General features: G+C 37.9%; 1 protein-coding gene across 1 annotated transcript; it reads right to left on the bottom strand.

The window, feature by feature from the left end:
- Window positions 1–13: 13 nt before the first annotated feature.
- porcnl (porcupine O-acyltransferase like) lies at window positions 14–10,644 on the bottom strand. The gene is made up of 13 exons (XM_057356036.1): window positions 10,422–10,644; window positions 8,919–9,092; window positions 8,328–8,520; window positions 8,086–8,129; window positions 7,815–7,996; window positions 7,014–7,144; window positions 6,761–6,886; window positions 6,539–6,639; window positions 6,379–6,455; window positions 5,891–5,954; window positions 5,640–5,725; window positions 5,370–5,480; window positions 14–1,074 (listed from the first exon to the last, which is right to left on the bottom strand). The coding sequence occupies exons 2-13, from the start codon at window positions 9,052–9,054 to the stop codon at window positions 976–978; spliced, it is 1,350 nt and encodes a 449-aa protein (XP_057212019.1). The 5' UTR covers window positions 9,055–9,092; window positions 10,422–10,644; the 3' UTR covers window positions 14–975.
- Window positions 10,645–13,206: the final 2,562 nt, after the last annotated feature.

Here is a 13,206-nt window from a genome sequence, read left to right as displayed (position 1 = left end):
AGGGGTCACGTTTTGCATACTGTCGGATTAAATGGCATATGATGCTAGCAAGTTTACAACCTCAGTTTTCTTTTATGGCATTAATGTGCTATGCCGGACATTCACGTATTTATACAGACCACCACACGTTCATGGACACAGATGAATAACTATGAGGTAAATATAGCGCCAATATTTTTGCACAAACTGTGACTGCATTTTCATTACTGATGCAAAATCCACCAAAAACCTTTTTGGGGAGAATTTTCACAATGGCTGTGCCTTACTTTTGGGGGGTACATGGTGTTTCCATTGTATGTGTCATGCAATGACAATAAAGAAATCTTTTCTGAGTGATACTTAACACCACATTAGCCTATATTTTGTAAGGGTCGCTTTATCACCATGAGTGATAATCTTATGACAAAAATGTTAAAATGATAAATGATAAAGAACAAAGTAACCTTGAGTAAAGTATTCAGGTTATTTCAGGGAATGTCCGTGAAATGCCTTAGGGAATGGCCATGCATCATGAGAATAATTTTTATTTGAAAAAAATAAAATAAATAGTTTGCCCAGACATACTCGATACATTTCAGCAATGTGAATGTTTACAGGCCCAAGACATATGCTATTAAATGACAATGTAACACTAAATCAATCTACTAAATCCTAAATCTGAAGCCAGACAAAATGACAACAAAAGGATGCTATGATATATAGTTTGCATATTAATACACTTTCTTGATCATTTTGCGTACTCCAAAATTGTTTCTACTCTAAATCAAATTTAAAAGAACAAGTGTTCCTATGACAACATGATTCCTGTAACAACTTGATTTTCAACAAGGCACTTTATCTTCTCCAGGAAAAGGATAGAAGGGTGGATGTAGTTACTCTGGCTGTAGTCCATGGTATCTCAGCATCTTAATGCTCCCACATCTTCCGCTAGTTCATTGACAGTGGTCCTCTGATTTCTGAATACTATGGTATGCTTTAAATGAGCCAGTAAAACACAAAACAGCCAAACATCACCCAATGACTGGCCCAGTTTAGCTCTGACCATTTCTGAATAGTGTGACTGGCCATATAACCCTAAATGGAGAAACATAAAATAAATTTTGTGATACAGCGTTATGCAATATAAACAGATTTTTCCAGTGATTTAATTTCTGACGTTATTTCAGTCTTTATACAAAATAAATACAGTAACTTCAAAACAATGGGTCTCATTCACTAAGCATGCGTACGTACAAATTTGTGTGTGAAAACTGTGTATGAACGTTTTCACTAACAAATCATGATTCACTAAACTTTCGTACTAAAATTTATTCTAAATATAAGAAAAAAGATAGGAACAGGGCACATGTATGCAAAAAGTCTCTCTCTCTCTCTCTCTCTCTCTAACACCGTGTCTACACCGGGCGCGACACGACATGACAACCTGCTTGTTCTTAATGGGTTTGTCACAGCACTTTTACAGCCAGCTAACGAGAACTCTGTAAACTGCATGTTTGTATAAAAGGTGTTTTATTGTGTATGAACTGATTTTGAGGACTGCGCACTTGGAAGTACTTGCGAGAGCGCGTCTGTAGACAGCATCACATTGCCTGGAGTATATTTGACTTAAGTGATGACAGGTGGTAAAGGAAAGGTTAGACGGAAAGCTCTAATATGGAGATGGACTGCGTATGTTTTATGCAAATGAATACTCCAAATTCACTTACATTAGGACGAGGTTAAAGTCCCCGTGAACTGGAAGTTGCGATCGTTTTTACTTCCCTATTTTGACGCATTTCCGAGTGAAATGGAATTTCTAATGAGAAAAATAATGGGCGTGGCTTTCATCTTTCTCTGCGATTTGATGTATAAAAACAGCAATTGCATTTTGAAATGGAACTGGCAGAAGACTGATAGTTGAAGAGGAGGAGTTAACAGATGCTCTGCCCAAGCCGTCTAACATACATCATTTAAATTGGATAGTCATTACAGGAAGGAAGTGCATTTTCAGATTTTAACAGAAGATTATGAGGGCACACAAATATTAAAAAGAGAATGACCCACATTGATAAACTATTTACAATAAACGTTGCGATATTTCATGAAAAAATAGGCATTGTAATTTTTTATTTCACTGGGCCTTTAAGAACAAATTCATGTGTGTACACGTGTTGTGAATTAGGCAGAAAGTTTCACACGGAAGATCACACCTTACTCCTACATAGGCTGGAAAACTGGGTAGGGCTTTCTGGGTTGGTCCTAATATGGTTCAGGATAGGTCATACCTTAAAGGGAGAGGTTACTATGTGAACATAGGCAACCATAAATCTGAGTGGACATTAGAGCTGCACGATTCTGGATAAATTGAGAATCCCGATTCTTTTGTTTCAAATAGAGATTGCGATTCTTTTACGATTCTGAATGATGACTAAATGTAATGCATAATTTACTAGAGGTTCTGACAAAAACAAAATTCTTTAGGCATGTAATACGTAGGACTTTGCTTCAAAATTAGGGCTGCAACAACTAGTCGATAAAATCGATAATAATCGATAATGAAAATAGTGTCAACGAATTTCATTATCGATTAGTTGGTCTGTGACGTCACTTGCGAGCTGCGCAATTATAAATCAGGCGCGTCTTCCCTTTTAAAATGACAATTTTAGATGTGTCTCTCTGTGCAGCATGAGCACTGCAAGTCAGACGCGTCTCTCCGTGCAGCGCGAGGTGCGCAGTTTTAAAGTCAGACGTGTTTTGCACGAATCTCTTCAAGCCACGCAGTTTTAAAGTTTAAAAGGGAGAGGTGTTTTACAAAATTAAAGATTATATTAGTAAAATCCAATTTGTGGCTAAATACTCTGATTTTGGGGTTTATATGGTTCAGAGGTGGGAAGTAACGAAGTACATTGATTTGTACTGTACTTAAGTACACTTTTTGAGTATCTGTACTATACTTAAGTATATATTTTTCTAAGTAGGCCTACTTTTTACTGTACTTCACTACATTTGAATGACAAATATCTCACTTTTCATGCCACAAAAAAAAAAGATTTCCTTGGCCAACCGTCCCCTCTCTCCCACGTTTGGGAGAGACTATTGTCAGCTGCTTCTAATATCACATATCTGAATCAACTTATCAGCCCTGGTGTGTTTATTAGGGACTCATCCACAACATTTTGGGAGAAAGTTAATGAGTTTAGTTGTGTATACTTTTCCCTGAACTGATACTGATTTAGTTATAAGCAAAAGATCTAATTAGACTTTTTATCCGATTAACCGATTAATAAAAAAAACAATCGCCTAACTAATCGATTATCAAAATAATGGTTAGTTGCAGCCCTATTCAAAATTACATATTTTATGTAAGTTAGTAAACTAAAGTGTTTTTTTTATTTAAATGCAAAAGTTTAACTTCCTAAAAAGTATGAATGCGTTGAATTAACGTGTATATGAAATATTTCTCCGTAAAAAAATTCATAAGGTGACACTTGCAATTAAAGGTCTTGCCTGATATCTACAGACTGCTTGAAGGGGTCTTTAAAGAAAGACACTACTGATAAACATAACAACGCAGTATTCTCACCTGTAAACAGTTTAAAATAACTTTGGAAACTTGATGAAAAGCTCTAATAGCGCAGCTTCTCTATTAGCGTAAATACAGCGATAAGCGCCACACACGCTGATAACGTGTTTTACAGCAATGACGGATATAAAGATTAATTTGGGCATCGTAGGAGCTTGTAAACGCGTCTCATGCGTTTGAGTTAGCAACTCTCTGCTTTAATCCCAATACTTCTGTGATCATTGGACAGAAATAAGGATAGTGTGTTGTTGAAAAGACTGTTTGTGACGTCGTTACATACCTTATGATAATAATGCTATCTCTGCTTCTGCGGCAGCACCAGCACATATTGATGCGTTATGATTTTAGTCCGAGGTAAATTAGACACGAGAATCGTTGATTTTCATTAATGAGATCGCGTGGGTGTTTGAATCAAGATCGCGATCTTTTAACGATTAATCGTGCAGCTCTAGTGGACATCCATGACATGTGGTGTTCCACAGAGCTCAATTCTTGCTCCGCTTCTGTTCAATTTGTATATGCTCCCACTTGGCCAAATAATGAAAAAGAACCTAGAGACTGGCTCCAAAACAGAGCAGAATCTCATTGAGCCCCTTGTTAAAATGGCCAACTTTACAGCACAAAAAAACATGTTTGCAGCCTGGTACAAAAAATGATTTTGGTCTATATAGGTCATTTTACCCTTCATGACAACTGTGACAACTGTGAGGAGGGTGATTTTTTTATAACTCACCAGTTTAACTTATATTAAGCCTTAAAATTCAGCAAAATAGTTGCGTGGCCACTTGAGTGACAAATGGTTTCAGCCAATTGCGCCTCAGCTCCAACCACGTCCCGCCTCTTTGCCCATTTACGGATATCCGGGAGTGACGCGCGATGACGCGATGCCAAGATGGCGACGACCGGCTCCGCCTACTTTAGGCTTCATTTTTACTCTTCACAAACCTACGGGTAACGTCACGAACAATACGCTCATATTTTATACAGTCTATGGTATAAACTAAATATTTACGGAAGCCTCCAGTCAGGAGTAACTGTAGGAATAAAATAGCAGACTCACTGAACTAACTGAAAAAGCTCGTTTCACTCGACATTGCATTCCTTTACGGAGAGTTTACGGACTACTAGCTACGTTCTGCCAGACCAAATGGTGCAACCGAATAACGTACATAGTTAGTTACAAACTAGCTAGTAGTTACTAAACCTCTAGTGTGGACTTTACGTTCACATCTAAGAAAGATCTTACAAATGGCTGGTGCAACCCTACCCAGGTCTCTACACTGGCTACCAGTTACATGTAGAAACGATTTTAAAGTATTATTAATTGTCTATAAATCACTCAATGGCCTAGGACCTCAGTCAGCGTTATGCCACCCGTAGCTGGAATCTGCTTCCAGAAGACATCAGATGTTCACCAACAGTAGCCGTTTTTAAATCCAGATTAAAAACACACTTGTTTAGTCGTGCATTTACAACCTGAGCACTGTGCTGGTTTACATCAACTGCACTTTTATTTCTATTTTCTTTTGATTTTATTATTTTTAGATATACACACATTTTAAATCTATTTTATTGTCTTTTAATTTCTAAAGTTGTATATGTAATTTTAAATCATCTGCTTTTTAAAGATGTCTTATGCATGCATGTTATTTTTGCTTTGTCAATCATTTTATGTAAAGCACTTTGAATTACCTTGTGTAAGAAATGTGCTATAAATAAACTTGCCTTGCCTTATTAGTGAATGAGACCCACTATGTCTGTTCCTAATGTCAAATAAATGACAAAGACTGTTCTAAGACATGCTCACCTCCTCAGCATTCATGTTGTCCATTTCAGAGTCGAACAGTGAGCCAAGGTACGTAAGGTGGAATATTGATAAAGCACTGAAGAGCAGGTTAACACCATACACCCACACAGTCTACGACAAAAAAGAAGAAGCTGCAGTATAAAAATATAACTTCCAATCAAAACCAAAACATTATGAAATCACATAGAATTTGGTTAAAGATTTTAATCTACATTTCATTAAAAGGACAAAACTACAGTAACAGCACCAGACCTCAGAAAAACCGTGTACCTTCTTATTTTGGTGATGGCAGTCACTTGGACAGCGCTTTGACAGTATACATGCACCGAAAATCACAGCCAACCTCTTTCTCAGTGCTAGATAAGACAAATAACAAGTCAGTATTCAGTCTGGTGGTGACAGTTCAGTCCTGGTGGTTAGAACAGTGAGGTGACGGCTGGCAGCTCCACCACACAGATTTTTTATGTCATGGGGGTATTGCTTTATTTAATGAAGCTGGATAAATGAAAAATGTAGTTTACCATGTTCAACATATGTGATAAATCCCAAAGATAGCAGCACTGCCCCCAGATGGAAGCTGAGACCCTGCCAAAGAACACAGGAGTTAGAATTCATGATTGTAACATCATGACTTAAAATAAATGAAAAACGGCAATGTCCTATATTCACCAGCAGATGTCTCTACCTAACTACAAACTGGTAATGTGTTACATGTACTGTATGATTTAAACCTACACCAGTTATCCTTGTTGAACACCATGTCACAACTTGACAGGCAAAACTACACTTTCACAGTACAAAATGGGCATCTGTGATTAAATCTATTTTATGCCACCAGTAGGAAGCAGTGTATATCTGGGTCATGATAAAAGACTGTTTATCCAAGCCTTCACACCAGGTCCAGGTGTTTTTTCCACCCTAACACATCTATAATCTGTTTAAACAGAGGGAACTTGATTCTGCTCCAATCAGCCTTCAGAAAATGTAAAGAGATAAATCTGCTACTTACATGTAACAATGCACTGGCTGTGTAGGTCACCAAGATGGCAGGAAAAGTGCCAAGTTTGAGTGCACTTTTAAAGACATCTGTGTACAAAAATGTTTAGGAACATTTTTATATTAATATGTAACATGTGTACAAAAGAGTCGACACGAATGAAGACACCTACATGCGTTTAGCCATTTAGACATGGGTAGATTCCAAGAAGTGACAACTTCGACCATGGACCTCGGCAATTCCACGTTCAGAGGCTTAGCTACTGTAATATCCCTTTAAATGATCAAATGTCAATCTCAATAACACTATTACTGTACTGTACACTGTACAACTACATGTTTTAAAAAAAAATTTAAAAGATGGAAAGAGAAAAGTTGGCATACATATGACTGACCATTTGAGGTTGTCTTTCTGCTCAGAGAATCCAGCTCCGGCCATCACGGTGGTCGTTTCACTTAAATAGCTGACAAAATAATTACTGAAGTGGAAGGACACTGCATTTTCATATGCATGAAGCCACCTGAGGCCAATAAAAACAATACAAGAAAATGAAATAGAAGATGAAGAGAATTAAATATATGCATTCAAACGAGCCATTTTATTTTCGCACAAAAACAGCCATGGGGATCAGGGCGGATGCAGCTCACCTACGAGGAAGTCCATCACCATAGATGGGAATGAAGTATGGGAAGAGATAAGGGGCAATACAGTTTGAAATAACTAGGCAAATTTGACTCTTTAAAAAGCTCAGAGCAATCTTCCCAAACCAGGCAACAGTCTGCAGGAGAGAAAAAGAAGACATCTGCTGATGAGAAACGTGTCTGGCACAAATAATCCTTATCTTCTTTACATCAAAGAAAATAATTATTTTCCACTTAACATTTAGCATGAGAAGACCATATTTAATTTATTTTAATGTCAATATGTGTGTGTATGAGTGCATGTGGAGGACACAGTGGGAGATTGTTTGAACCCCTGGGCGGTCTACAAAAAGGGTCAGTGACATGGCATATAAAACATATTAGAATTTCCTGACATTATTATTTTTAGTATTTATTATTGCTACGTTTCTAAATATTTTGTGTTGTCTTTAGCTTTATGAAATTTATGGTCAGACAAAACAACTTTAGTAGTTTATTATTAGTATAACATTATTATTAATATTATTTATTAGTAAAAAAACAAAAAAACAAGACAAGACAGACAATAAAGTTGTTTTAGCTAAATGTATTAAAATATTGCAACGTGATAAATAAAAGTATTTATATATTAAATATCCTAGGTTTGACAGAGACTGGGTTTTCCTGGGCTGAAAAAAGTGAACAACCATTGGTTTAAGATTACAGATTCTCAAAACTGTTTGTGACATTACATATCTCAGAAAGCTTATTTCCAGTTTAAAAGGACACTTAAATAAAAACTATTACAATTATAACAATGTTTCTTACCATTTTGCGGCCGTTAATTGCATCTAAATAACTGGCAAAACTAATCCACGGGCCAAAGATGATGGTTCCGGCAAAGCAGAGGTATCCCATGAACTCCAACGGCGAGGGAAAAGAGGACACAGCACCTCGATCGAGGTCAAAAGCCAAAGATATGGCCTTCATGGCTACCACCATCTGAGAGCCTAAACACATCCACGAGTGTAAGGAATGAACATTTAATGAAAATGATTCAACACAGCAGGCAAAACATGAGCAAAAACCAGACACTGACCTCTCATCTTATGCCAGGTTGCTGCATCAATCATGTGTAACTCGCTATGATTAAAATTTAAAAAATTATGTGCGGCAGTGTTTTAGGGAACACATTTATAATGTATGAAATCACTGTATACAGTATGTATATAATAAAATATATTATTATTGTTATGCATTGTTATGGATAAATGCAACAATGGACTCTTGGACCGGTTTTCTACATTCTTATCTGTAAAATGCAGTTGTTCAATGACAGACCCCATGAGCATGTAGATGAGGATGACGAGAGACAGGAAGACGCCTTTGCTTCGGGAGGTAATGCTGAGGAGCAGGATGAGGTAGCACAGGAGGCTCAGTATTATCACCCACATCATGTGTAACTCAAAGAACACGTACAACACGTACAGGCCACCTGCCAGCAGACTAACATGCTTCACATGACATGACACACCTGTGACAGAGAGACACAGCATTAGACTGCCTCACCAAGCCTCAACAGATGGACCGACTAGCAGCATGGGTTTGATATAATCAAGAGTGAATGCTTTGACTGCAATACACACTGTTGACTACAAAACACAATTCATGTTAGTTGTAAAAGCACAATGTGGGTCACAAGGTGAGTACTAGGGATAGTAAAGTATCTTGTGTTTAAAAAAATAACTTTAAAAATGACCCATATATACAAACCAGCTCAAATGTTATACAGTATTTGGGGGGGGGGGTGAACCTTACGCTAAAGGCACTGGAAGTGTGCATACAGTGGACCTGTTCTTTGCACATTGCCGGGTCAGCGAAACAGATGTTAAAGGGTTGAGGTTGTGCCCTGGGCGAGCATGATAAACTCACCTAGTCTACAGATGACTCGACACAGAAGACATACCAGCAGGAGCTGCCAAACTTGCTCCACACCCTGCTGGGCAGTGGGCAGCACACAGCCCTCTACTAGAGCCTGAAGAAACTCCTGCCTTCCAAAGGAGTCCATAGCGACGTCCTCTGAATGATGTTACACACAGACAGGCTCTGGAAAAGTGACACAGACTATTATCGTCTTGCATGATTTAACAGTGTAACCGTATGTTGGGTCCAGTGTAAAAGAGTTCCTGATGTAACTGTGACGTAACATGGCAGTGGTGCATTATCACTAAGATTTATTTAGATTAATTAGATCTTGTGCTTTTGCCCTGTAAACATAACATATTTGCTTTTCAGTGGTGACATTTTTGTTGCATTTTGAGTTGATGTTAATGTCACCAACATAAACTAGTTAACAGAGATCAGATATGTTAAAGGTCCAAAATTTGTAATGTTTTTTGGGTGGATATATTGACAGAAATGCAATAGAATGTACATAACCATGTCTTCAGAGGTGTATAAAGACCTTACATAAAGAAGTGTTATTTCTATAAGCTATTTATATCTACATACACCGCGGGTACCCTTACATGGAATTCGCCATGTTGTTTCTACAGTAGTCCTAAACAGACAAACTGCTCAGAGCGTGATTCGTAAACGTTGTCTCCTTCGACAAAGAAGCGAAAAACGTGACATCTTAGTTCTGTGTCAGCCACCGTAGTGCTTGGAAAGGGAGGGGGAGCGGTGGAGTGAGCCTTTGGTTGCGATTTGCGACCTCACTGCTAGATGCTGCTAAATTTCATATACTGGACCTTTAAGACAGGTCATGAAAAAAACCCACACTGTTGAATCTTGTATGACATTTTGTGGAATGTCCAAAACTCTGGATCGAGACAAACAGGGACAGTGCATACTGAAATGCTCCCCTTATTACAACTAACCATGGTTTTATTATTGTAAAACTACAAACTGTTTTGTATTGACAGAATGAGATTTGAAACATGTAGTTTAACTACAAATATTATGGTGTAACTAACTGTAGTGAGACAATGGTAGGCTACATTTGTGGTTACTGCGGTTTAACTACAATACCATAGCTAAACTATGGTCACTGTAGTAATTTTTCTAAGAGTAAAGTAAGTTATCCTGCATGATCACTTGTCAGTTTGCGTTCATAAGTGTTTAAACTCCAATGATATGTGGATCAACGAGTGTCGCTTCAGTCAGTGACGACCTGTGTATGATGTACTTAGCATCTCAATGAGCAATATGCATTTCTAGAACTTTTGTTGGACATGTAACGTATGTGCTTTCTTTGCAATACCCGCCTCCACAGATCACAATATGATGATCCGATCGCATCGCGCAAAACAGAATATAACGCATTAAGGGTTACGAACTTGCAACTACATTTGAAGAGTTGATAGACCCATCTAGTCGATTACTACTAGACTATAAACGCGTTGCTCATTGCTGTCCTTACAGACGGTTACCAACCTTCAGGAGTGCAGCTGCTATCCCGCGCTACAATGTTACACCCGGAAGTGATGAGATTTTCCCCTGTTAAAATCCGTCGTCCAGATGTCCTTTCCATTCCGTTAGCACGAACATGAACATCTCTACGACTCACTGGACAGACGCAACGCTTTAGTGAACATGCCCGAGTTCAACCAAACTTGACTCGGTGTGTGATCACTTCCTCTACGGAGCAGAGCACGAGCGCCTGTGCCATGCGGGAGAATGCTTTGATTTGTAATTCGAACCTCAATTGTCACAAATGTCAGTGTTTGACTGTATATCATGTTCAGGGCTTTTAATAGTAAATACTGTAGTGTCGGTATTAAAATGCTAAATAAAAAAATAGACTGAGAGAAATTGTACTGAAAATCTTTGTATGTATGAACTGTGAAACAAACACTTCTCACTTCAGTATATTGTCTCGTCCTGTCAGACGCAGCTGTGCTGTGGGCGCGCGCGGTGTAGTTCAGCTGATGCGCAATATAATAATAATCATAATTCATCATTCAGGTGGAGCCTCTGTTATATAACATAGCAATGCAACCCACGAATGTTAAATAACTATTCTGACCTGGTGTGAAAAGTCACACATTTAATCGAAAGGTAAATTTACTTCTTTCACTCTGGTCAGACTTTTGTCATTTTTAATGAAATGACGTGCCTAACGTTGCCAAAAACAAAAAAGTGTCGCGTGTTAGCGTAATTAATCCATTTATGCATGTATGTACGTTTCATTGTTGACTGACGTAAAAGTCCTACATGTTTAAGTAACGTGTATGTCATTACTGCATAAAGTTGTTTTTACGCATTACGTTAAGGGGTCGTCTGTCACTTTAGACCAGGGGTTCCCAAACTTTTCAGCCCGTGACCCCCAAAATAACAGTGCCAGTGACTCGAGACCCCTCGAAGGTGGTTAAAGTATATAAACGTTGCGCGCAACCGTGCTCATGCACTAGGTCTATACTTCCTCCAGAAGCTTACGTAAATGTTCAATTTCTACTAAAAACAAATCAGAAATCAAAACTCGTTCATCCAATGATTGATATCATTAAAACAAGTTTTTTTAAATTTCACTAACCGACTAAGAAACATGCTAATAAAAGTAAGATTCTCAAAACAATTTCAAACAATAAAAGAATCATTACAGTCAGTCAGAAAAATATACAAACTTACCAAATGTGAGTGATGATTCGAAGATAAATTTTGCTGGATGCAGAGGCTGGAGGAGTGACGCCTAAAAACACAAGAAAGAGTTCTGTAAGTACCAATTCTGCAAACATTCAGTCACTTATAAATTGAGGATTATTTAGTAGTTAACTCACTCAGGTACAGGAGATGGTCTTTGGCAGGGGCCTTTGATGACAGATGAAATTCATCCAGCCGCTCACATAAATGTTCAATTTCTGGTAAAACAAATCAGAAATCAAAACCCGTTCCTATCTTTAAAACCATAAAACAAGTTGCTCTAAATTTCACGAACACACTAAGAAACATGCTACCAAAAGATTCTCAAAACAGTAAAAAAAAAGAGCACTGATATTTTGGTCCGATGCCATTACATACAAATGATTTTTCCTTTACCTGTTTTTGGAACAGCAGCATCTGCTGGAGGTACCAGGGACTCCGATTTGACTGGATCTGGTTTATCCAGTCTCTACGCAGAACTCTCCTGTCTAAAAATACAAGCACTGTAAGTATTGTTTCTGCAGTTTATTTTGCTTTGTATTAATCAAGAGAATTTGTTTAACTCACTGAGGCGGGGAAGCTGGCGTAACAGGGGGTTTTGTGGAAATCTCTTGTCCATTAATCTCCTGGCTTTGTGAGGGAGCTGTTGAGAACAAATCAGAGCAGATAAATGACACACCTGTTCATCCAATGATTAATATCTTTAAATACAGATCCATAAATACGAATTGCTCTAAATTTCACTAACACACTATGAAACATGCAACCAAAAAACGTTTTAAATTTAAAAGAGCATTGATGCTTTTGGTCCGATGTCATCACATACTAATGATTTTTTCCTTTACCTGTTTTTGGAACAGCGGCAGGTGCTAGAGGTACAAGGGACTCCAGTGTCTTTGTAGTACTCTCCTTCCTAAAAATACAAGTCCTTTAAGTTAATGTTTTAAGCATTTAGGTTGCTGTGTATAAATTGAGAGAATTTTAACTCACTGAGGTGGAGAAGCTGGCTTGACAGGGGATTTTGTGGACGTCACTTGTCCACCAATCTCCTGATTTTGCGAGGAAGCTATTGAGAACAAATCAGAGTAGATAAACACATGACACTACTGTTCATCCAATGATTGATATATTTAAATACAGATCCGTAATAACAGGTCTAACATCTGTTCTAATTTCACTAACCGAGACATGCTACAAAAATAAGATCAAAACTGACATCTTTTGCCAAACCACCCGATTTGTCCACCCATCTCTAAAGACCCTCTTCTGGACAACAGCTGTTGAGATCAAATTAGAGCAGATAAATGACACACCTGCTCATCCAATGACTGATATCTTTAAATACTAATCCATAAAAATAAGTTGCCCTAAATTTCACGAACACACTAAGAAGCATGCTACCAGAAACAGTTTAAAAAATAAAAGAGCATTGATATTTTTGGTCCGATGTCATAACATACAAATGATTTTTTCCCCTTTACCTGTTCTTGAAACAGCACCATCTGCTCCAGGTACCCGGGATTTCTCTCTTTGTCTCTGTCTAGAACTCTCCTGCCTAAAAATTCCAGTACTTAAAAAA

Source organism: Triplophysa rosa, linkage group LG17 (assembly GCF_024868665.1).
Source record: "Triplophysa rosa linkage group LG17, Trosa_1v2, whole genome shotgun sequence".
NCBI classification, from domain to species: Eukaryota; Metazoa; Chordata; class Actinopteri; order Cypriniformes; family Nemacheilidae; genus Triplophysa; species Triplophysa rosa.
Note: the sequence above shows the minus strand (reverse complement) of the source record. Positions and strands in the feature narration are given on the sequence as shown.

Excerpts from the sequence above, each read along its gene's own strand:
- porcnl (XM_057356036.1), bottom strand. The coding sequence starts at position 9,054 with ATGGACTCCTTTGGAAGGCAGGAGTTTCTTCAGGCTCTAGTAGAGGGC. Across the intron at positions 7,145-7,814 it reads CAATTAACGGCCGCAAAATG|ACTGTTGCCTGGTTTGGGAA; the intron begins GTAAGAAACATT and ends TCTCTCCTGCAG. Across the intron at positions 5,955-6,378 it reads CAGCCAGTGCATTGTTACAT|GGTCTCAGCTTCCATCTGGG; the intron begins GTAAGTAGCAGA and ends GTTCTTTGGCAG.